This window comes from Eucyclogobius newberryi, unplaced genomic scaffold (assembly GCF_026437365.1).
Source record: "Eucyclogobius newberryi isolate DKJ021-1_F unplaced genomic scaffold, fEucNew1.0.hap1 SCAF_18, whole genome shotgun sequence".
Classification (NCBI taxonomy): domain Eukaryota; kingdom Metazoa; phylum Chordata; class Actinopteri; order Gobiiformes; family Gobiidae; genus Eucyclogobius; species Eucyclogobius newberryi.
The window spans coordinates 17,079,342-17,102,480 of NW_027315812.1; the positions used below are offsets into that span (position 1 = coordinate 17,079,342).

At 43.3% G+C, this 23,139-nt stretch overlaps 1 protein-coding gene across 2 annotated transcripts in view; it reads left to right on the plus strand.

Moving 5' to 3' along the window:
* The window catches only part of rttn (rotatin), a 29,888-nt gene that overhangs the window by 6,053 nt on the left and 696 nt on the right, over positions 1 to 23,139 (plus strand). Inside the window, exons 15-46 of one of the 2 annotated variants that reach the window (XM_072450719.1) lie at positions 45 to 170; positions 795 to 911; positions 1,456 to 1,595; positions 1,944 to 2,115; positions 2,181 to 2,280; positions 2,405 to 2,490; positions 3,033 to 3,150; positions 3,439 to 3,535; positions 3,603 to 3,668; positions 3,743 to 3,931; positions 4,519 to 4,761; positions 4,854 to 5,010; positions 6,561 to 6,715; positions 6,830 to 7,049; positions 7,982 to 8,110; positions 8,238 to 8,345; positions 8,589 to 8,747; positions 9,025 to 9,102; positions 9,587 to 9,785; positions 9,910 to 10,007; positions 10,085 to 10,172; positions 10,607 to 10,808; positions 11,033 to 11,123; positions 11,403 to 11,553; positions 12,213 to 12,350; positions 12,471 to 12,661; positions 12,748 to 12,853; positions 13,108 to 13,205; positions 13,387 to 13,464; positions 14,086 to 14,212; positions 22,028 to 22,221; positions 22,440 to 22,701. In XM_072450719.1, coding sequence (XP_072306820.1) covers positions 45 to 170; positions 795 to 911; positions 1,456 to 1,595; positions 1,944 to 2,115; positions 2,181 to 2,280; positions 2,405 to 2,490; positions 3,033 to 3,150; positions 3,439 to 3,535; positions 3,603 to 3,668; positions 3,743 to 3,931; positions 4,519 to 4,761; positions 4,854 to 5,010; positions 6,561 to 6,715; positions 6,830 to 7,049; positions 7,982 to 8,110; positions 8,238 to 8,345; positions 8,589 to 8,747; positions 9,025 to 9,102; positions 9,587 to 9,785; positions 9,910 to 10,007; positions 10,085 to 10,172; positions 10,607 to 10,808; positions 11,033 to 11,123; positions 11,403 to 11,553; positions 12,213 to 12,350; positions 12,471 to 12,661; positions 12,748 to 12,853; positions 13,108 to 13,205; positions 13,387 to 13,464; positions 14,086 to 14,212; positions 22,028 to 22,221; positions 22,440 to 22,701 — 4,483 coding nt within the window. The remainder of the gene's footprint in view (positions 1 to 44; positions 171 to 794; positions 912 to 1,455; positions 1,596 to 1,943; positions 2,116 to 2,180; positions 2,281 to 2,404; positions 2,491 to 3,032; positions 3,151 to 3,438; positions 3,536 to 3,602; positions 3,669 to 3,742; positions 3,932 to 4,518; positions 4,762 to 4,853; positions 5,011 to 6,560; positions 6,716 to 6,829; positions 7,050 to 7,981; positions 8,111 to 8,237; positions 8,346 to 8,588; positions 8,748 to 9,024; positions 9,103 to 9,586; positions 9,786 to 9,909; positions 10,008 to 10,084; positions 10,173 to 10,606; positions 10,809 to 11,032; positions 11,124 to 11,402; positions 11,554 to 12,212; positions 12,351 to 12,470; positions 12,662 to 12,747; positions 12,854 to 13,107; positions 13,206 to 13,386; positions 13,465 to 14,085; positions 14,213 to 22,027; positions 22,222 to 22,439; positions 22,702 to 23,139) is intronic. The other variant, XM_072450720.1, reaches the window with a different exon arrangement.

A 23,139-nucleotide genomic window follows, 5' to 3' on the forward strand; every position in this document is an offset into this window, starting at 1 on the left:
GGCAAGTGATAATTTATGAGGTGCTTTGTGTGATCACATCCTAGGACTGCCTTGGCATCCAGAATGTGTCACGACTGGAGCCAGGCACAAGCAGCGGAGTATGCTTTCTTCTCCACTTTAAAGTGCTGTATGAAATCTGTGCTTTTGGACTGCAGGACTCGGCACAAAAGGTGGGTTGGTTTGTATTCTTCCGCAAGAACTCATTTTGAGACCATTGAGCCTGCTATTTATTTTTTAGAGAAGTAGTTTCCAAACCATCTTGTGCAATTTACGGTACACTTTTCTTCCAGGCCTGCAAGTATGGAAGTGTTTTTTATTTAGACAAGGGGGATTCTTTGCTTCTTTCCCACTCAAATCAAATCGTCTGCCTATATAAAAGCTGGTATTACCATATCTTTGGCAGTCACTGGTGGTGATTAAATTATGACCAATTCAGGGCAAACTGGTATGGGGAGTTCAGTTGAAATGCAACCTAAAAGGATACTGAATACAGCCAATACCTGAAGAGGCACCAGAACACAGTTTGATGAAAGCTGATGCAGAGTTTAACTGACCCAACCCTCACATCTTTAAGGCTGTGCTCTCGGTCAGGGTCAAAGCAAAGACATCCAATCAACAATGAATCGCACCATGAAAAGCATTTGTAGATTTTAAGACACCATTAACCTCTCTAAAGACTACTTGTTTTATAAATTATTAGACATTTTATTGTACAACCCTTAAAGTAGCTTGTATTAAACGTTTTTATCTTCTGCAGTTATGTGTTAACTCAGCACTTTTCCCGTGATGTATAGGTGCACACTGCTGCCAAGGATATCCTTCTCTTCTTGCTCAAGGGACAATTGATGATGGCAGCATCACTGTGGGACAGATTGAATGAGGCACTTTACCCGATCATGCCTATATTACAGGTACTGTACTTCTTGACTATGACAGTGGTATTGTGCTGGTACCACACTTCATAAACCTCTTATTCAAAATCTATTACATTATATTTATAAAGAAGGCAGATGTGGCGGCAAGCGTTTCCTTGTATCAAAACAAAATATGATCAAAACTGCAATTTTAGCATTACTGGAACACAAAGGCTGCATATTTAGCTGCCAGTGAGAAAAATTTAGTTATTGTCTAATTTACATATATTGTGTTATATTGGCTGCTTTTGGGAGGAAACAACAGGCTTTTATTAATTGTTCAGTTTCAGGCAGCTGAAAGCCTGGAAATTCTTTATGAATAAACATGAGAATTCGACTAGACTGTCAAGTGTGATTTAATTCAAGGAGGCCATTCGGAGATGGGCCTGCCATGTCAACAAGAGATGAAATGAAACCACCCGTAATCAAAGCAATGCATATTTTATTTACTGTTGTGCTGCTTAGCCGGAATTCCCCATTGGACCCATCTTTGTTTGATAGAGTGTGTGTATGTGTGTGTGTGTGTGTGTGTGTGTGACAGGGGTACGCCAACACTGAGGAGTCGCTGGGAAACTGTGTCCTGCTGATAAGTGACATGTCCGACGCGGCGAGAGACAACATGTTTTCAAGCTCTGCCAAGTTAAAGGCAGCGCTCCGACTGCTTTTCACTAAACAGCCCTCGTGAGTTCCCTGGTCTCTCTGTCTGTTTGCGTTTGGTCCTGTGAGCGCTCTGAGCATTATTAGTTGTGTCCATGTTTGCTGTTATAAAGTCAGTCGATAATGTGTATACTTCTCTGGCATCTTGTGAAGTCAGTTTGACAAGTTTGGTAGCGACTAGCGAGTATCAAATATTGTAAGTCAACTCTTTGATGGATTGAAAATGTACTTTTGATGGACACACTACCAAAGTGTCGGCACAAAGCGAAAGTAGTATCCCTCTGAAAATTGAACTTTTAAAACTTGAGATTTTATAACAGCCTGTAATTTACCCATTGTTGTCCATGTGCTGTGTCTTTGCTCTTTCGACAGTGTGAGAATAGCTGCAGTAAACCAGATTCTTCCACACCTGACCAGTGCAGACGGGGCTCAAACTGACAGACCAGAGCTAGACCAGTTGCTCCTCTCCTCGCTCCCTAATCTCTTTTGCCTGAAAATCCCTGTGGACATTGCTCTTGACTCCAGCAGCAAGTCTCTCCTAAAGGTATTGCATGTAAATCAAACAACATGGTGTAACACACACACATTGATGGTTGTGATGTGATCCAGGTGGAGTCAGTGGAGAAGCTCTTTTGTATCCTGGCCTCAGAAACGGTAGATATCTCACTGAAGAGGTCAGCTGCTGAACAACTGTCTGTGGTTCTTCAAGGTCAGGACGGATAAGCTCTAATCTAGTCTAAGAATTACATGCACTAGAACAATTAACTATACAGATTTGAAAGGTAATTCATTATTATATTAAAAAGATAAACAACACTTTTGTATTTGTATAGATACAACTATGCATCCAGTGGTCAAGAGTCTTGGTATAAGTGACAAAGTCCTTTCTTTCATCATGGAGTGTGTGTGTGGAAACGCGGTAAGCCCTAGTTAAGTGTACTTGATGCTTTATGTTCTCATTACCATTCCCTGCATGTATGGGGATAATTTGAAATCAGCATGTAAAGGCACTTATAGACTCTTCATGGCAGTTTTTACATATGCGAGCATGTGCTGCCAGTGGCTATAGAGGAGACTCACTGAAGCGCACATTGCAGAACGATGAAATGGTCTATATTAATAGTGTCAGACAGGCTCTGGTCAGCAGTGATGTTTGCCCTGTAGGTACTGCACTCTGCTGCTCGTCCTAACACTTTGAATCTGAAATACTAACAGGCTTAATAGTCCTGCATGTCTGTCTATATCAGGATGGAAGAAAAACACATTGAGAATGACAGTTGCGACGCTAACACATTTCAGATAACAAGTGTGTGTGCATGGCTGCCCCCAGGTTAAATATGTGTTGTCTGCCTCAGCCTGCATATTCCCCTCATTTGAATTTATTTTGAACCCATCAGTAAAGAGTCACAGTGTGAATAAGTAGGTTTGACTGCCATGCGATTGTGTTGCTGATGTCCCCAGAGCCTGGACGGCCTGCTGGAGCCCTGTGTGCGTATTCTGAGGAAGCTGGTGTTTGCTGATCCCTCCATGAGACACGGCCTGGCCCAGCGCAGCGCTCTGCTCCTCACGCTGCTCAGAGGTACATTCAAATGGCATCTCATTAGACAACATCTCCACACGTGCTCTCATGCTCTGGGCAAGTTCTCTGAAGAAGATAACAAGTCAGCAGTTGATAGACAGAGCTTAACAATGTCAGCGCTCAAAACTGGCAGATGATGAAATTTGCTTCTGCGACTGTTAGATTGCATTGCCGTTACCAGTGTTAGGCGTATGAATTCATTAGAATGAGTAATGAAAAGCTTTGTACTTGTCTTTTGTAGACTTTATGATGTCTTTTCTTTAATAATTAGCTGTTGTTTTTTCATAGCATCTCTGATATTGAAGGAAAACAAAGGCAACAGCAGTGATGTGACTGTTTTGATATGTTTATTGCTGTTTGATGACATTGCCAGTTTTGAAATGTGGTGAGTTGCTAGTAACATAATCATCTGTTAAAGTGTACTTTTTAACATTTTTGCAATATTTCTTTAGGTCTGATGAACCAAGTAAAGATGTCAGAGTTTCCTCCTTCTCTCTACCACTTACAGTAACACGCAGGTAACTAGAATCGTATGTTTGTCTGTATCAGTTGTTTTTTGCTACGTTATCTATATTTATATTATCTCTCCCAGGTACAACATCCCGTTCCAGTCAGCTACACATCATGCCGTCAGCCCGTACTGCTGCGTCCTGCCTCCATCCTCTAAGCTCTGGAATCTGCTTCCTGCACGTCATGCCCTGCAGGTGGCCTGGAACACTGCATGGCATTCTGGGATAGAGGGCCTCTTTGAGAGACCCCATGAGTCAGGAGAAGGCGATCAGTAAGAATGTTATGTTTTGAAAATTAGACATTTTTTATTTAGTTTTGATGAACAAGATGAATCACTTATCATTGCATCGTAACTTATGAAGTGGGGAGAATAAGACTGAACATATTGTTTCAAAGCCTTTTTTGCTCTAGTTTCATCCGTCTCAATTTGTGCTAATGTGACCTAATTCAAAAGGATGAGATTGTCTCTCAAATTGGTTTATCCCGCTTTATTACATTTAGGATGCTTAAAGCGCCACATCAATGGATCAGTCCAGCTACAACACATTTTTTCCCCAAACAAAACAGATTAGCGCTTTAGTCAAGATAATTATAATTATTTTGCACAAAAATTTTATATAAAATTTACCGTTGGTAGGCAACAATCTACTGTGTAGTATTGAGACTTGCAGAGTCAGTCTTTTCAAGCACATCTGTGGATTATGTTTGGTACTATAAATATTTTCAGATGTCCAGTCACCTACCTCTTATTTGCACGTACACTAGTCTATTTTGAAATTATGTTTTGTTATAAAATAAAAATGTGTAATTAGTGTAACTGTGATTTCTCACCAGCTTTCGCAATCTTCTTTGTCCTAGATTTCATACAGACTTGAAGCTGTGTGTGTCCCAGGTGGAGCTTCTGCGGGCCATGCACTACCCCACTGCTCTGAGAGACTGTGTCCAGGCCATAGCCACTGCGGCTGGGCACAGCTCTGTCTTCTCTGCCCTGTCTCGCCTCAGACTCTATTTACTCATGGACAAACTGGCCCTGCCTCATGCTCTCACCCACTGCTGTAGAGAAACGATGCACTGTTTAAGCTGGCACGCAGCTATGACCAGGTACGAGGCTTTTTCTGAGTTTGATAGTAAAAGGCAAAGCAATTTGTAAAACTGCTTTATTGACACAAAAATAATGACATGGTTTTGTGTAGGTTTCTCCAGGTTCACCCAGCCTGTGTGGAGGATGAGAAGTTACTGGTGGCCATTGTTGAATTCCTGAATGATTATTTCAAGCAGGCTAAACCAGGATCTATGTCAGAGCAAGAAGACCGGGACCTCCGTTGGATTCTGGAGCTGTTACTTAACCAGGTATTGCCTTTCTTTATTGTGTTTACTGGCATTTTCAAAGTATACAACACATTAAAAGCTCTATGTATAGTTTGAAAACATAGTTTTTTTTGAGGCCCAAATACATCGTTCTGAAACTGAGTGGGATGGTGGTGTTGAAATAGTTTGCATTGCCTTGTTAATTTCTGGCCAATATTTTTATGCAACAGGATAGTCCCAGAACACATGATAATGGTTTGCCTCCTGGCAACCACAAGTCCAAACGGGTGATTTTGTGGTCCTCCATTGTGAAGTAAATACATTTTCCCACTCCTCGTCCGTCAAAACTAAATGATCTTCTTTTCCCATTTGATTTTAATATATTTAGTAGATTGGTTGCCTTCTGCCTGTGGTCAGAAGCCAACCAGTTTAAGATTTTAACATCTTTGTTTAATTTATATGGTTTGATTAGCTTTTTCATTCGTAAGCATTGATTTAACCCAGGGATTCTCAAGTAACTCAGCTGTTTGTCGTCTGCCAGTAAGGGACAACATTAAATTTTTTCCATTGTGCCTCGTGTGTGGATCACAGCAGTACAGCAACACTCTGATTTGAGCTGAAATAAAGTATTTTTTTCAGACAGGGTTGGCCCTAACACCTTTTTCTTTTGGTAGGTGTAGGGTCTTAAATTGGAAATGTTTTTTTTTTCTCCCCCCATATAAATCTTGAGGTTGGAATATATATAGAAATCTGGGTAAAACACTAATTTTAATAGTTTCAATCCTTTGGCTTAGACTGAAATATAGAATAATCTTCCATTTTTCAAGGTTCTTTAGAGAGAAAGCGAGAGAGAGAGAGAGAGAGAGAGAGCTTGGCCAATTCTAAAAATAATTTTCTTTGCTTCAGAGGCAACTCGGACTAGTTTTACTCAAAATTAAATGAACTGGCTTAAAGGAGCAGTCCTAGTGTAGAGTCAAAGTTTCAGTCAATGAATATAGATCTATAAAAAAGTTAAAACTACGCAGCCTCTTTAATGTGCCTCCCCACCAAGATTATTTGGTTGAACATTTTCCACACCAAAACAGAGGCCAATTCTTTCTCATTGTTAAAGAAATCGATGCTGCAATATTTTAATGGTTTGTTCATTGTTTTGTCATAGGAGAGAAATCAACACACTTTAGGTGGGGAGATCTACTTGTCGAGTGTAATCAGTCTCACCTTAGCTTTCTCATTAATGTGTGTGTAAACAGTAAGGCCTCCCCTGGCAGCTTAGACAGACTCGACTGAATGCCTGGTAGTGGTGAGATGCTCTGACTTCTCTGTAATTACTGAGCTGTTTAAGGAACATCTGTCTCCACACTCGCATTACCCATCTCTGTGTGTGGCTTAAATAAAAATTGTCATTGTTGATGTGTGGAAAAATGCTAATTCCTCAGTATTCTAACAAAGCACACTATATGGCTATACATTTTAAATATTTAATTTCACCCTTCTAATCTTGTTATAATGATGTGTTCACCACTCGTTTAAATCTAAATAAGCAAATGCAATGAAAAATAAATCGGTACTACTGTGTGTGTACAATCTTGCAGGATACAGCGTGCCTCCTTCATCTGCTCCTCGGGGCAGAGAGCCAGAACCCACGAGAAGAGGAAGAGCTGAACACTCAAGTCAGTCAGAGGCTCCAGAGAGAGCTCACGTTTTTGTTCAACACATTACTCCATTGTCTGCAGAACACCACTGACAGGTTTGTTCTTCTTTTTTTCTTTGTCTTTGCTATAAAAAACCATGTCATTATTGAAAAAGTTAAAGTTCCAATCTGCTGTGTTTCCTCATTTTACTCTCCATCGTGTCTGCATAGGCTATGTTTGGCTTTGGCCGGCCCCTTCCAGAGCCAGCTGGCAGAGCGTTTGCTCCAGAGCCTGCGGGTCTCAGACGCTCCTCATTTCTATGGCCTTCCCAGTCTGGAGAGGACCCTGCAGGGCATGGTCTGCCTGACAGCCCAGGCTGGCTGGAGTGCCCACTGCCCTGACCCCGGGCCGGTCTCCCTCTGTTCCAAGTATCTGAGCGGGCTGTTGGAGGTGTGTGTGAGTGAGTGTTTGTGCTCGGCATGGGACAAGTCTCTGTCTGCACAGTATGCTTGCATATGCTCGTGCGCCCTGGGTTTACAGGCCTCCTGTTCTATCTTAGAGAGGTACAGAACAGATAAATAAAACAACCACTCTGCTTTCTTTGGAATTAATTAAAACCAAGCAAAATATGGTTACAGGACAGGAATTGCAAAAGGTAAAATTCTCATCGATATGCCACAGAGCAAAGATGCTGATGAGATTAATCAACCTTGCTGCTTCCATCTGTTTTTCTGTTTAACAGTCCATAAAAAAATAGTATAATGCACAGTGCGCAGCATAACTCCGCTCAGAAACATGTCCAAACTTTATTCTGACAATAGAAATACAAATCTTTTCTTTACACAGCATCTCTTCCTGTTCAGCAGTCTGATATTTGATATTATCTGTTGTCGATTTCTCAGTCGACAGCTCCAAACAACATGGTGCCTCATCTTGGGGCCCAATGCTCTGCAGCCTTGTAATGTTTTTGGTTTATATTTGTCCCAAAAGCTCAAGCTCAAGCTAGGAAAATAATTAGTCTCAGTTGCATGTAGCTTTTTTCAACTGTTTATTTAAACTGATGCGCATTGGTGTTACCCAAAAGACATGCCTTTGTTAGGTAAAATTGGCAACTGTGAAACTGGCCCTAGTGAATGAATTTGAGAATGAATGTTTGTTTGTGTGTTAACCCTGCAACGAGCTGGCCCCAGTCCAGGGTGTACCCCGCCTAAGGCCCAAAATCACTGGGATAAGCTCACTGTTGGGAACAAGCGGTATAGAATTAATGAATTTAAACTGAGAGTTTAATTGAATTTTTAACCAAATGTGCTAGGCCTTTTAAAACATTAAAGGCAGTACTTCAGTTGTCTTCATTATTTTCAGCTTGATCTATTCTTTTTTAGGTGATTTCTTCCTTCTACGTGGAGTGGGGAGGTAACTCGATGTCTTTCATGGGTAAAGGAGTAACTAAAAGCGCTGCTGTCTGCCTGCTGCACCTGTCCTCTGAGATGATGGCAGAGAACAAAGATGAGGCAAGTGTCACAATGTGCTCGGCTGTGTGGGAAGATGTGTTGGAGTTTCTGAAAAGTTAAAACGGACTATATTCAGGTTAAAAACAAAACTGTAATGTGACTTATGTTAAAAGAGTCTCTTTTCTAGGATGTAATCTCCCAATGGTCTTTAGGGAATGAGACAAATGAGGAGGCAAATAACGCTCATCTTGGATTGGCCTGGCTTATACCACTGTGGGTTGATCGAGATCCAGAGGTGAGTTTTTTTTTACACTTACATTCTAATAACTAGGTTTTTCAAGGTTTTTAACTAAACTAAATGCTTTGTTTGTTGTTGTTTTTTTGTATTTACAATATTAAATGTAATGCATTACATGTTTATACATTGTGGTATAATATTACTTGTTGTAATTTCAGTCCAGATCGCTTACATTGCTGTAACACTTTAGCCTATTTAAAAGTCTTAATCCTGCTCATCCACCCCCTCCTGTCATGTCAGGTGAGGTGTGCCAGTTTGGGTCTGGGTGCAGCTCTATCGTCGGTGCCCGCTGGGTGCCAGGCGTTGTGTGCCAGCTGTCTGAACATCAGCGGAGGGCTGTGGGGCACGTTGCTTAACATCCTTTTGGATCGGCAGGAGAGCAGCATGGTCCGCAGAGAGGTATATTTATGACTCCTCAATTCTTTGTCACAAATTAAATATTAAATGTCTTCCATGTAGACAATTAGTTCATACATTTTGAAAACTGTAGTTTACTATCAAACTAAATGCAGAAAATGTTATGTATGTAAGTGACATGAAAGCAATCTCGATTTGAAATTTGAGCTCCGCACCGAGGATGTTTTTGTATTTCCTGCCAGACTCAGACAGATGGCAGTGTTGCTAATGCTGTCTGGACTTGACCTGCTGCTCATCATGTGTTTGTGTGTTTATCCAGGCTGCATTCATCCTGCAGAATTTGCTGGTGATGCCTATGCCAGCCAATGCAGAGGAGGCCAAGGACTCTCCCTGGCAGGTCAGCCGCTCTACAAGGCATTTAAAAAGCTTTTAATGAACTGTTTTCATTTTGTTTGTGTTGACTCCATCACATCTTCCCATTGAAATCTGCCCACACTTATTTAGTCCTGCACGATCTTGAGTTTATACTTGAGATACTTTTCAAAACGAGTAAATATTTGTTCTCCCATAGCGATTATTTTACAAAATCTTGATGTTTTCATACTACTGTGCAGTTTTCAGATACAAAAAAAATAACACCAAAGATCACAGCACGTCAAGAGAAACCATCTTTTAGACTTGACGTTTACCCTCTGGGATGTTTGTGAAAAGTAGAAATAGGACACAAAATGTCAAACTACTGATGTGGCTGTGGTATTTGATGCACCACAATAACTCATACTGAAAGATTAAGCATATAAACAGCTCTATATTTTTTGGTTGTTTTTATCATTGTTATCTGCGCTAATTTGATGTGTCATATTTATTTCTCGTACATTTAGCACCCGTGCGTTCACGATGAAGTGTCTGGTGTGTCTCTGGTGGGCCTGCCAGCGCTTCAGGCTCTGCTTTACCACTATCAGTATTTCCAGCATGTGGCCTCCTCTGCAGCCGCCTGTTACAGAGGCAGGTACACGCCTCACCTACAACCTCACGCTGTGATTGCTCATGGCGCCGAGCCCGGAGAGAACACTTCACAAGGTGCGCTCTTAGCCCTGTTAAACTGCTGTCCTCATGAGCCGCCAGACCTTTTTGGCACTTTCTTGTCCTTCCCTTTCTTTTCCCCCTAATTTAACTATTATGAATGTTTATTATTCCGTTTTAGATTCCTATGATTCCCTGTGGTTTTGGAAAACTGCTCCTTTAGATCCCACCGTTGCCTTTGGTCGACCTTCCAGCTCGCAATCCACCTCCAGCACTGAGGTTAGTTACGGTCTCAAAATGCAAAAAGACTAAAACAAAGACTTAAACAGAACTTGTGGTAAAATCTGATTTTGTAGATAAGGTGTTCTGGAATTGCTTCTCCAAAATTGCTGTCACCGCTGACTGTCCCAGAAGAATCCACCACAAACAGATTAATGGCCCAAGGTATTGCCAATACTTTTTATGTAATGTAGTGAAGATTTACGACCTAAACTTTACATTAGTTTGAACTCAAGATTCAAGAAAACAATATTAAATGTTGAACGTTGAAATTGCAGTCTTTCTAACAAACATAAAGGAACCAAATGTAGTGTGTGCTCTTACTGTTTTAAAAAAAAGTATTACAATCACAATAGAAATTTTAAAATTTTAAATCAAAATTTTCCCTAAAGTTTCTTTGAAGTTATCACTTTGCTCCTTACCCTACTTTTGTGAGATGTCTTGGTTCTATTCAATGTATAATCTGCTGGAAGAATGATTAAATCTTACCTAATGTCTATGTATTTTGGTTTGTTGTATTGAAGCATTTGAAAGTTTTGGAATGTTTACAGTAATACACATTAAAATGAAGCTGACTAATTCTTCCGCGTGTCGCTCAGGCCAAAGTGACACCGAGACCAGCGCCTCGGTCTCTTCCCAGGACTCCCAACAAGGCGAGCCAGCGGCGTCTGAGCCTGTCGTCATAGTAACTCCCGACCTACTGACGGCACACTGTAGCCTGCTGAGTAACCTGCTGTCCATCCTGCCCGACTTCACCCTTAACACCCTCCGACGCAACCGGATTCTCCACGCGCTATCAAGGTAAGAGGCTTGTTTGAGAATCCAGAATAAAAAGGCGAGACTATATTTTTAAAAGTAACAAAAAGTCAAAAGTTAATGGATAAAAAGTGTTTTTCAATTTGCATACAGATTTATTTCAGGCACATTCCCCATTTGAAATCCTGACTATTATGCATTTTCTAGCAGCAAATAACACATTAGTGCTTATTATGATTTTGACTTACAATGTTTCTGTCTGTTGTCAGTGTGCCGGACTTTAAACTGATGGAGAAGTGCCTGGACGATCTGAAGTCTCCCTGCGTTTTACCAGGAGAGCGAGCAGACGCCAAGAGCCAGGTGAGGCACGGCTCTGAATAATTTGAGTTGTTATGACTTACCTCAAACGTGGGCTGGTGCCACGCTGTTAGGTTGTCTACTGCACCTCCAGGTTTCAGTGTAGGCGGAATACTTAACAAGATTTTATTAAAAGTAAATCCTCGTTTGAGCTAAGTTTGAACAGTTTTGTATTTTAATTTATTGCTTTTTCTTTTCTAAATTCAACCTTTTGAGTTTTTAACCACAGTATGTTATTGTTTGTTTTGATGTTTTGTTCAACGTTCTCTTGCATAATTTCAGCTGCTGACCCTCCTGCAGTTCCTGTCTGCCTTCTCAAAGCTGCTGCAGTCCTGTGTTGCAGTCAGTCAAGAGCCTATTGGGCAGCTGGACTTTATGAAACAGCTTCTAACTTCTCTTGTGGCAGTGCTTACTCTGGATACAAAAGGACTAGGTCAGAAAACGCTATGGCGTGTCGGTATTGTAACTTTCAGCTATCCTCCTCTAATTTAAAGCTGTTTTATATTCTGCTCCGTCTAACCCGCATATCTCCTTACACTATAATCACAATTCTTCATCTCTTTAGTCTTTGCTGGGTATTAAATCTGGAATCTAAGGCTAGACCAATGTTTCTCAAACCTTTTACACGAAGTACCACCAAAGAAAATATTTGGATTTCCAAGTACTACCAGATTTATATCAAGTCTTTAACATGTCGAGTCCAGGTCTAAACCAAGCCTTCAGTATAATACATACTTACCACATTCGTTTTAACCAGGAAACTACTCAAGGGAGAGCAAAAATGTGAATAAAATGTACTCTAAATGAAGTAAACACCGGAACTGAAGAGATGTCCACGTACCATCAGAAGACATTTGTGTACTACTACTGGTACACGTACCACAATTTTCTCGTGTTCATTTTGTGTATTCCTCTTCTCTTTGGTCAGCCTTCATTCCTTTCATTTACATTGTATATCCACAGGTGTTTTCCCCCTCTAAAATGAATGCTATTGATTGTACTTGTATAGCACAATTTGTCCCCTTCTGTTCTCTTTCATTTGGATTTGTTTGTCTGCCGTCATCAAACCTGTGCCTCATGTCTTCTGTTCAGATCCAGGTTCACAGGACACAGTGCGAGAGTGCTGGGCGGAGGTGTTTATGCTCCTGGCTCTTCTGGTGATGAGGGACAGCTCTGCAGCTTACCCTTCTATCTCTGCGACGCTGGCAAGACGTTGGCGCAGTTTTGCAGGTATTGTAGTATTGAATATTTTAAAATAAAAATGATAAACTATGATATTTGCATGAAATATGTAAAAAGAACAAGGTCTTTTCCTTTTTTTATTGTAAATTATGTTTTTTTATGTCGCAGTCACATTATCCACGTGTATGAGTGAGAAGTCCTCAAACAGCTCCCTCCACACTGCAGCCCTACTGTTTGTCAGCACAGTTTTAGCTGAAGAGACAAAGAAACGAGACGCAGAAGATCAAAACTCCGCCTCGGCCCTGTCTGAAGTGCTGAGTGGTCCTTCGTCCGAGCAGCTGTGCGACCTCCTGCTGCAGGTAGAGTATTCTGAGCATTCTGACATTAAACTTTCCTTTTTATTTTATTAACGGCTTAATTCATATCATTTGTCTCTGTTTACCAGAGTTTTGAGAAGAGGACACTTCAGGATCCTCTGAAGAAGCACACAGCCAGAGCTCTGATGACATTGCTGGCCTGTAGTCTGACTGCGCAGAACTACGCAGCCAAAGGTAATACAGTACATCCAAACAACACATTTTAAACAAAGAATGTGTGTATTAGAATAGGTGATACTTTTGTTTTGCACTGCCATAATAATTTGCTTACATGTAATAATAAAAAGCAAATAATAAACTTTGAATTCATGCTGCTTTGCTCTTGTTAAACATTGAAATAATATAGTCGATTTCCCTTTTCTATTTGTCAATTTTCAATATTGCTATTATACAAGAACTATATTACAAAAATGATTGTGTTTTTTCAGCCGGACTAATTGACAGCTCTGTGGAGCAACTAAAGCAGATTTACTCTCAGCTGAACCTGGAATCGGCTCGACCTGGCAGGACGTCCCACCGCAAGAAGGTGAGCAAAACCAGTCTAAACTTTGCACCAAATGTGGAGTTTCTCACTGGATGAAATAACAATGTGGTCTCAACACGGCTGAGATTTTGGATAAATGTTATGGGCACGTTTGTAGCTCTCAAGGCGTAAATCCATCATTGTATTTCAAACAACTCACCGATTTGTTTTGTTCTGTTTTCAGGAAGATGTCTATTTGAAAGAAGTCAAACTGACTGTTGAGATTCTGCAAAGTGCACTTTATTGCAACGATGAATGCAGAGTGAGCTTCTATATATATTTCTGTGCTGCTAATTGTTTTTCAATGGTCCCTAAGTGAGTAAGTGCTCTGGCTGTAAATGAGACTTGCCGAAATGTTTCTGACATGTCTTGGATCTCAGTAATGGACATAAATTAATAATAGTTTATTTCCCTATCGGATTATTCTGTTGGGATCTTATTAGCTGCCAAATAATTATGACACGGTCATTTATCTGGCAACTCAAAGCCATAAGAAGCTCAGTCAAACTTGTTGGATAATTGACTTGGGAACCACAAAATATTTTATGTGAATGATTCATAATAAAAAATGCTTTTAAAGTAAATTCAATATTTGATTTACCTTATATCTGGGGACACAGATACGTAATGTTTATAGTTATGTTATAACATTCCTCCATACACTACCTTTTTGTTACAATAGTGTCTACGTGTTTGTATCCAAATGCAGAACTATGTTAGTACTACACACTGCATCTGTTAAAATATTTATTTAGGTATTTGCTTGTGTTAAATGTGGTTCTCAAAGTCATGATAATCCTGTTTGAGGCCTGGTGGTGTTCAAGTGCTTGTACAGTGTGTGGAGGAGAATATGTGTTATGTCTTTTTGCATTTGAATTTGCAGATCATAGCCACAGACGCTCGCCTTACTCTGGCCCTCTACGCTCTTTGGCCTTGGCTCCTATTGGACGACCCCTCCCTGGAGGCGGTCCTAGAGCTGCTGTGCGTCTACACAGCCAAGTTTACCACAGGTCAGTCAGCATGTTTATAGTCTTCTAAACAGTAAGTATTTTACCACACACTGTGCCTGGTCCGCGCTGGCCCTTTTCCCTCTGTCTATGGTTATCTTGAGTCACACAAACTTTGTATTCAGAGGCGCATTGTCCTCTCCACTGACCACTGTACAACATTGTCCAGCGCCTGCTTTCTCACAATAGGGACAGTGTCGAGATTCAGGGCTGAGGCTGCATGCTTGTCCCGCGGTTTGTATGGGATGTCAAAACAAAGGCACACGATGTGGCAACACTGAGCACCGCTATTGCCAGAGAAACTGCTCTTTGGACAGAATATAACACAAAATTACACAATTAAACACAAAAACAAGCGAGTTTTCTCTACTTTTACCATGTAGTCTTATACTAGCTCTGATATACAACCCGGAATCTTCAGAACGTTCCAATTCTGTCCTATTTTTGTGATTTTCTTTTAACTGACTAGTTTTAGAATCTATTAGTATCTGGGTGAAGTATTCAGTCTCATTTTGTATAGATCAACCAGGTGTGTCGAGCATACAACCTCCATAAACTTCCCCTGTCAGAGAATACTTTATGCTGCTCTAAATCTTTTTAATCCAAGCTTCTCCTTTCTCCTTCTCTGCAAAGATTCCATCTCAAATTTACAATGCGAGCTCCCAAACACTTCCAACAGTTGCTGCTCCAGTTTGAAAGCCACTGCAGAGGCCGTGGGCTTTTCAATTATGTCGCCAGTCTACAAATGTTGTAGATGCTTCTAATTAATGAGGGAAGCAAATATGTTCGGATTTGAGATTTAATTTAGATAAAGCTGTTGTTTTTCTGTTTATGCTTTCGGAGGTGTGTGTATGATTGGCGGCAGCTCCTCAGTGGCCGTGCGAGCTCTGATCTAAACTCACTCGTGTTATTGAACCCCTTAAGCCCCACTATCTGTGAAGTGCCAGAATCCAGTCAAGTCGGGCGCCCCATTTCCCTAAAGGTTAAGCAAACAGCAGGTTGTGTTCAGACCGCATGAATCCAGTCTTACTATTACACCATACCCCGCGGCTAGCATTTAGTCTCTGGGGACGGCTGTATTTCCACTGAACGGGTCATTTTAAGTCTGTCTGTTTTATCCACGGTCTGCTAGCACTGTTCCAGCTCAATGTGGGTAACTGACATTTTATTTAGGCATGGAATAATACTGGTAGGTTTAGAGCTGACCCTAAGTTTGCTACTACTACTACTAACACAACACATTTCAGGGGAGTGTTAGAAAATGTAACTAATACAGTGTAACTAAAATTTACAAATCAAGTATATTATTGATGAAAATCTGATTTGGTTTTATTTTTTTATTTTTTGTTTGATTTAATATTAGCAGAAAGGTATTAGTAAGTAGTAATTGTTGTAGCCCTCTAACATATGAATTAATTTACTACTATTGTGGCACCTGTTAGTGGGTAGTTATATAATGGTTAGTTACTTTCAATTTGGTCACTCATAGATTTTTTTTAATAGAGTTTTGTTAGTAAGAATACCAAATAATTCTCCCAACTTGACTAAACCGCCAACTTGACAACAACTGCTGGACACACGGAGGGCGACAAACGATACGAACAATACCTCGTGCACTTGGATGCCAACTGCCATAAAAAACTACAACGACAACAGTTTGGATATTACGGCAACATAGAGGAACGCCTCGGTCCGTATGACGGGGAAGAAGAAGAGGAAGCGTGACCTGGTCGGTGACTATATGAACAGCGGGGAGGACTCCCCTGGAGCCACTGATCCTGTGCAGCGTAGGGCGTCTTCTTGCTCGTCTATGGAGGGCTCTCTCAGTGAGGAGCAGGGCGGGGGGGTTGCAGATGTCGGGGATGTGAGTTCAGAGTGTAAGGTGTTCATAAAGCTCGCGCAGGATAATGCGTCCTTTAAGGGGTGGGATCCGATGGCGTTGACAAGGAGCCTGACTGTAGCTGTGGGAGTGGTCAAGCATGCGAGTGTCCTTAGGGATGGCTCGCTGCTGGTTGTGTGCAAGGACGTGGCTCAGCAAAGGAAGGCGATTGAAGCTAAGTGTCTGGGTGGGAAGGACATTCTTGTGTCTGATGCTGTAAGAGGCACGGTCAGGGGAGTTATAGTAGGCGTCCCTACGACGACATCTGTGGATGACATAAAGGAGAATTTGACTGGAGCTAAGGTGGTGGATGCTAGGCGGTTGAAGATGACCCGGGATGGGGTAAGGTGTGACAGCCTGTCGATAATGATTAGATTTGAAGGTGGGATCCTGCCTCGTGTGGTGTGCGTTGGGTACATGCGCTATGGCGTACGCCCATATGTTCTGCCGCCCCTGCGTTGCTTCAAGTGCCAGCGCTTTGGGCATATTGCAGCGGTCTGTAGAGGGAAGCAGAAGTGTGGTAAATGTGCAGGAGACCACGAGTATGGGAAGTGTGACGACGGAGCAAAACTCAAGTGCTGTAACTGTGGGGGAGAGCATAGCTCTGCCTACGGGGGATGCGTGTTCAGCAAGAGGGCTGCGGAGGTGCAAAAAGTTAGAGCCTCTCAAGGCATATCCTACGCGGATGCGGTCAAGAAGGTGTCTGGTAGTCAGGTGACGGTGGATGCAGTGGGGGCTGCCAGTGCTGCTGGTGTCCTAGGCGACAGGGGAGGGGGCAGCGTTGCCCGCAGCCAGGGGGAGGTCCCCACTGGGATGCCCGTGAGTGTGGCTTCCACGGGCAGAGGCCCTGTGGGTGCGGAGGATGTACTGGTTGTGAAGAGGAAAGATTTCTTCCTCTTTATAGTGGAAGTGATTAACTGTACTGGGCAAACCAAGAAGAGATCCGAAAAGACTAAGATCATCGCTAAGGCTGCAGGGAAGTACTTTGGAGCTGGGGGCCCCGAGTGGACGGAGATAGAGGATGCGCTGCGGGAGGGCGCCCTGCCCCATTCTGGCAGTGGGAGTGGGGGGGCTCCCGATGCGCCGTCAGGTTCCGGGGGCTCATAATGGCGGTGGTTGTCTTGCAATGGAATGCGCGTAGTCTTCGTGCTAATGGCCAGGAATTTAAGCATTTTGTCTCTACCTTGTTGAACAAGCCTCACGTTATGTGCGTGCAGGAGACTTGGTTACGACCTAGGTGGGGTTTTGGGATACAAGGGTATGTGTGTGTTAGGAATGATAGGGAGCAGGGTAGAGGCGGAGGTGTGGCTGTGTTTGTCCGAGATGACCTAAATTACGTTGTTGTCAGTGTGAGTAAAGCGCCGGAGGCCCTGGCGGTGAGGGTCTGGCTGGGTGGTGAAGCTGTTACTGTGGTTAACCTTTATAATCCGTGTGGTGAGTTAACGCTAGAGTCCTTACATAGTATCGGTAAGGATGTTCGGGGAAAGGCCGTGTGGTGTGGGGATTTTAATGCGCATAGCGCTTTGTGGGGCGGTAGTGGTACCGATAGGTATGGGCAGGTGGTAGAGGGTTTTATCAATCAAAGGGAGTTGGTTTGTCTGAATGATGGGGGTGGGACCCGCTATGATATGGGGACCGGTGCGGAAAGTGCAATAGATCTTACACTTGTGTCCAAGGAGTTAGCTGGTGTTTGTAGTTGGGAGGTTCTTGGTAATCTTTCTTTTGGTAGCGATCACTATCTAGTCCGCACCGTGATTGGCTTTGGGAGCTGTGTGGTCAGGGGGACGAGGATCCAGAGGTGGCAGTTGGCAAGGGCGAACTGGGGGGCTTTCCTGAGGAAAGCTGATGATGGTTCTAGGGTTCTGCAGGAAGGAGGATTGACTCAGGTGGATGATCTCAATAGTGCAATTGTCTCGCTCATCACGCAGTCAGCGGTAGGCACGATTCCTAAGAGTGGTGGTAGTGGACATAGGAAGCGGGTGCCGTGGTGGACTGAAGCATGTGGTCATGCTGTTAGGGCGAGAAATGCGGCGTTTCGCCGGCTAAGGGTTGCCCACACTGAGGGTGCCCTCATTGACTACAAGAGGGCCCGCGCTGTTGTGCGGAAAACTGTGAGAACGGCCAAGAGTGCCTATTGGAGGCGGTATTGTTCCAAAATTGGGAGAGAAACGCGTCTCGGGGATGTTTGGGGGATGATTAAGCGGATGCATGGGGTTGAGCGCCGTCATGGGACCCCGGTCCTAATGCTGAATGGTGTTGAAGCAGTCAGCGACGTTGACAAAGCTGAACTGTTGGCCGGCACCTTTGTGTCGGTGCACAGCTCTGACAATCTCTCACCTGCGGAAAGGCACTACAGGGAGAGTACTTTGGCCCAGAATTCTGAGCTGATTGGGCACCAGCCTTCGACTCAAGATGACCTTGACCTTCCGTTTAGTTTGTTTGAGCTAAGGAGAGCACTTTCTAAGGCGAAACAGACAGCCCCGGGTAAAGATGAGGTGTGCTATGACATGCTCTCTCATTTGACTGATGACACGCTTGGGCTAGTCCTGGGTCTTTTCAACCGTGTTTGGGATTCAGGTTGTGTTCCATCTGCGTGGAAACAGTCTACGGTGGTGCCGGTTCTGAAGCCGGGTAGGCCAGCGTCTGACCCTTCAAGTTATAGGCCGATTGCCTTGACGTCGCAGCTCGGGAAAACGATGGAGCGCATGGTTACCGAGCGGTTGGATTACTTCTTGGAGAGTCAGGGTTTGCTTCCCGCGCACCAGAGTGGTTTCCGTAGGGGCAGGAACACCATGGATTCCGTGTTGTGTTTGGAATCTGATATCCAGCTGGCCAGGGCTCAGAAAGAAAAGGTTATTGCGGTGCTCTTTGATGTGGAGAAGGCGTACGATATGGTTTGGAAGGATGGGCTCCTCATTAAGCTGCGGAAGTGTGGTGTGAAGGGTAAACTGTTTAACTGGGTCCGGAGCTTTCTGTCTGGCCGGCGTATCCAAACCAGAGTGGGCGCTGCTTACTCTGGGGTCTATGGGGTGGAGAATGGGATCCCGCAGGGGAGTGTGTGTAGCCCTATCTTGTTCAATGTTATGATTAAGGACATCTTTGACGACGTGGATGGGTCTGTTGGGAGGAGCCTTTATGCTGACGATGGCGCTCTATGGGTGAGAGGGAGGAATCTCCGGTTTTACGAGGCGAAACTGCAAAGGGCAATACAGCAGGTGGAGCAGTGGACCCTGAAGTGGGGGTTTAAACTGTCCGTACGGAAGTCTCAAGTGATCTGTTTCTTCAATGGACATAGGGACGTCTCCCTTCGACTGCATGGGCAGGTGCTCGAACAGGTCAGGGAGGTGAGGTTCTTGGGGGTCACCTTTGACGAGAGGCTTAGTTGGCGTCGGCACATTGATGAGGTCAGTGGTAAATGCAAAAGGGTGAATAACTTGCTTCGTTGTCTATCCGGCCAGGACTGGGGGGCCAGCAGAAGGTCGCTCCTGGGTATTTATCGGGCCGTCATGAGGGCGGCTATTGATTATGGCTGTATAGCCTACATGTCTGCGGCTGAGACTAACTTAAAGAAGCTTGATGTGGAGCAAGCCCAGGCCTTGCGCATCTGCTGTAGGGCTTTTAGGACCTCCCCTGTCTCGGCGCTGCAGGTTGAGTTGGGGGAATTGCCGTTACGGCTCCGGAGGCTAGAACTTCTGTTGGCTTACTGGGTGAATGTGCAAGGTCATACGAGCTCTCACCCGGTGAGGGACTTTCTCAGGGTTGATGGGGGGCAGAGTGAGGCTGGCGGTATGATTTTCAGCCAGGTAGGAAATGCGAAGGCGCGGCTTGCGGGGGTTGGTGATCTGCGTGTGAGCCCGTCGGTGGCTTTGTCTGCTATAGCTCCGTGGAAGTTTGTCCCGGCTCCTGTTGATGTTAGCTTGCATGGCAAGCTTAGAGGAGTCGCTGGGAGGGCACCGCAGTTTGCCGTTCAAGCGCTCATCGATAAGCACTCAGGTGATGTGTTTATTTATACCGACGGGTCTAGGGATCCTGAGAGTGGGCGTACTGGCGCCGCTTATTTTGTGCCTGACCTGGGGCTAGCGGTCAAGAAGAGGTTGACAGATCGCCTTTCTGTTTTCACGTCGGAACTTATAGCGATACGGTTGGCGTTGGAATGGGCGGAATCTGCTTTGCAGTGTTGCGGCATTGTGGTGGCCTCTGACAGCCTTTCTGCATTGCAAAGCATTAAATCTGGGAAATCGGATTGCAGACAGGATGTGTTGAATGGCATCTTCTGTCTGATGCTCTCCCTGTCCAGGAAGGATGTGAGGGTTTCCTTCATTTGGGTCCCTGCGCATGTGGGGGTGGATGGTAACGAAATGGCTGATGCACTGGCTAAACGTTCCCTTCGGCGGCCATCAATTGATGTGGCGGTTGAGTTAAGCAAATCTGAAATCAAGCCTGTTATCAAGAGTCATGTGGTCGGCCTTTGGCAGGAATTTTGGAGCCACTGTGTTACTGGACGGCATCTCTATCACAAACAGGGTAGTGTGGGTCCTTGCGGGTCTATGGGCAGGAACGCGTGGGAGGAAAGGGCCTTCGCCCGCATGAGGATTGGCCATACTGGACTCAATTGGTCACTGAGTAGGATAGGCAAACATCCGACCGGTCTGTGTGGTCACTGTCGGGTGCCAGAGACTGTCGAGCATGTGCTGATTTGCTGTGAGGCTTATGATAGGGAAAGGGCCGGGTTGGCCTTAAACTGCTCAATATTCATCCAAAGAGCTGCCAAAAGTTTTAATTTACAGTCCTGTTGCACTATGGACGTTGGACAAAATTCTTGTACATTAGCAAATCAACAATCTACGGAATAATACAAACAAATATGCCTTATAAAATGATTGCTAATGAAACATGGAATCATAAGCTGAGTGAAATCGATTCAGTTTGAAGTAAGCTTGCCTCGTCATTTCAGTGAGAGCCGTGTTGACAGATATTGAGATAACCTCAGGCTAACATTAGCGTTGGCTTGTTGTTGTATGTTTCCATTCAAGGATAAACACTGGCAACGAGCTGTCATGTTTCTAAGTACGCCCCATCAATCAGCGTCAGGCGGAGGGTGGTCACGCTGCTCACTCTTCAGCTTCTTGTTGATTTTTTTCATTTTCAGTGTAATCTGCTCCGCAGCTATTAGTCATATCAGTTATGGTGATGTTTGCTGAATATATTTAAGTATAGTTTTATATTTGAATATAACAGATTATACTCCTGTTGACTCATTACTGTCAAATTTTTAGTTTGTGACTTTGCATTTCTGAAAAGGTCTTCACACACTAAACAAATAGATCATCAAAATCAGCTATAACACTGAGAAATATTAATCTTCTGCAGTAGACCTTTTTTAAACCTTTCTATTCAGTCAAGCCTTTTTAATTACAGTTGCTTTAGGGACTGATTTGACTGTGTATTGTTGTATGTGTATTGTTCACTGTAAGTTCTTTGTGTTTTGTTTTATTCTGTGTTTATGTGTCTGTGAAAGGTGCTATACAAATAAAATGTACTTTACTTCCTCAAAAAATTATATTTAAAACAACAGTTAAAATCTTATTGCACCTTAAGTGAATGATTTAATAATAATAATAATAATAATACATTTTATTTATAACGCACTTTACATTCGAATGGAACCTCAAAGTGCCTTAAGTAATATGCAACATGGGCCTTCACCACACTACATGTGGATTCAACTTTGTTTTCTTCTTCGGATCATTCGTGATAGATACTGACCACTGCCAACTGGGAATAACTTTAATTTAATGAGGCAAATGCGATGTCTATACATGCAAGTTTAATGCACTAAATTAAATTACAAAATTTCTGTTTGCGGCCTAAATACCTGGTAATTAAAGCGTCATAATTATGCTATACCAGATCATAGTTCAGTGTTCTCTGTCTCCTAGCATGCAGTTCTCTTTGTGGAAGTGGTCCTGGAGTTGTCCCGGGATCTAAAGGCTCTTCGGGAAGCTCTCTGATGCACTCCATCATGAAACTGGCCTCAGGGTTTGCCCCTGACAACAGTTCTATCCAGAAACTGGCCTTCTACCTGCTCACAAACCTGTCCATATCCCGGGACTGCAGGGGCCTCCTTCAAAAGGTACTACACTCACTTTCAGACTTTGGACGGGGGATTTTTTTACTCATGAAACTTTTACTGACTGAATAATGTGTGATTTGAGGGAAGTTAATGTTAACAAGTCCAGGCTATAAATGACATGTTGTATCACAACTTCACACTTTCACTGAGCTGTTAAAGAAGTATTTTTTAGTCTGAACAATCAGACAATGTGACACCCCGTCTCTTATTTTTGACAGCATAACTTCCTTCAAGGCTTCCTGTCCTTGCCTGTGCCTAAAGCATCTGTTAAGTCTTCTGTCGGCACTGGCGGTGTGCTGGGCCTGTGGCTGAAGTTACTGCTCAGTCTGTCTGTGTCAGAGGACGGTCAGCAGAGTGTCCTCAGACTGACCGGCGCTCTGGAGGCACTGGCAGACCTGGCATCACAGCGGCACCATGCATTGCTCACCCTCCACAACCTCTGCTTCTGTCCAGCCAACAAGCCCCATGTCATCGCCAATAGTACGAGAGCACATACTCGACACATGTGCTAGTTAATAAAATATGTTCCAGGTCGACAACATTAGCAATATCAAACCAAAATAAATATGTTGACTTTCCTTAAAAGACCTGTAATTGACACACAATGACAATATACAGTTGATCAAACTCAGTACATGAGAGTATGACACACAGTCTGTGGGTGTGATGACGGGTGGGAGGAGGAATATGTGGGCTTTTTTGTGAAAGCCACTTCCTGTGACATCTGCTGTATATCCATTACAAATGAAACATCCAAGTGCATGAGTAATTCAAAGGCAGATTTTGTTAAATACATTGAGAAATTTGATATTTGCTCCCTAAAGTATAAGGGGTGTGCAATTTTAGTGTCAAATGTGAATTAATACATTCTTTTCTGTAGTTTTGTTACTAGCCAGGGTTGTGTTTTAACTGAATCTG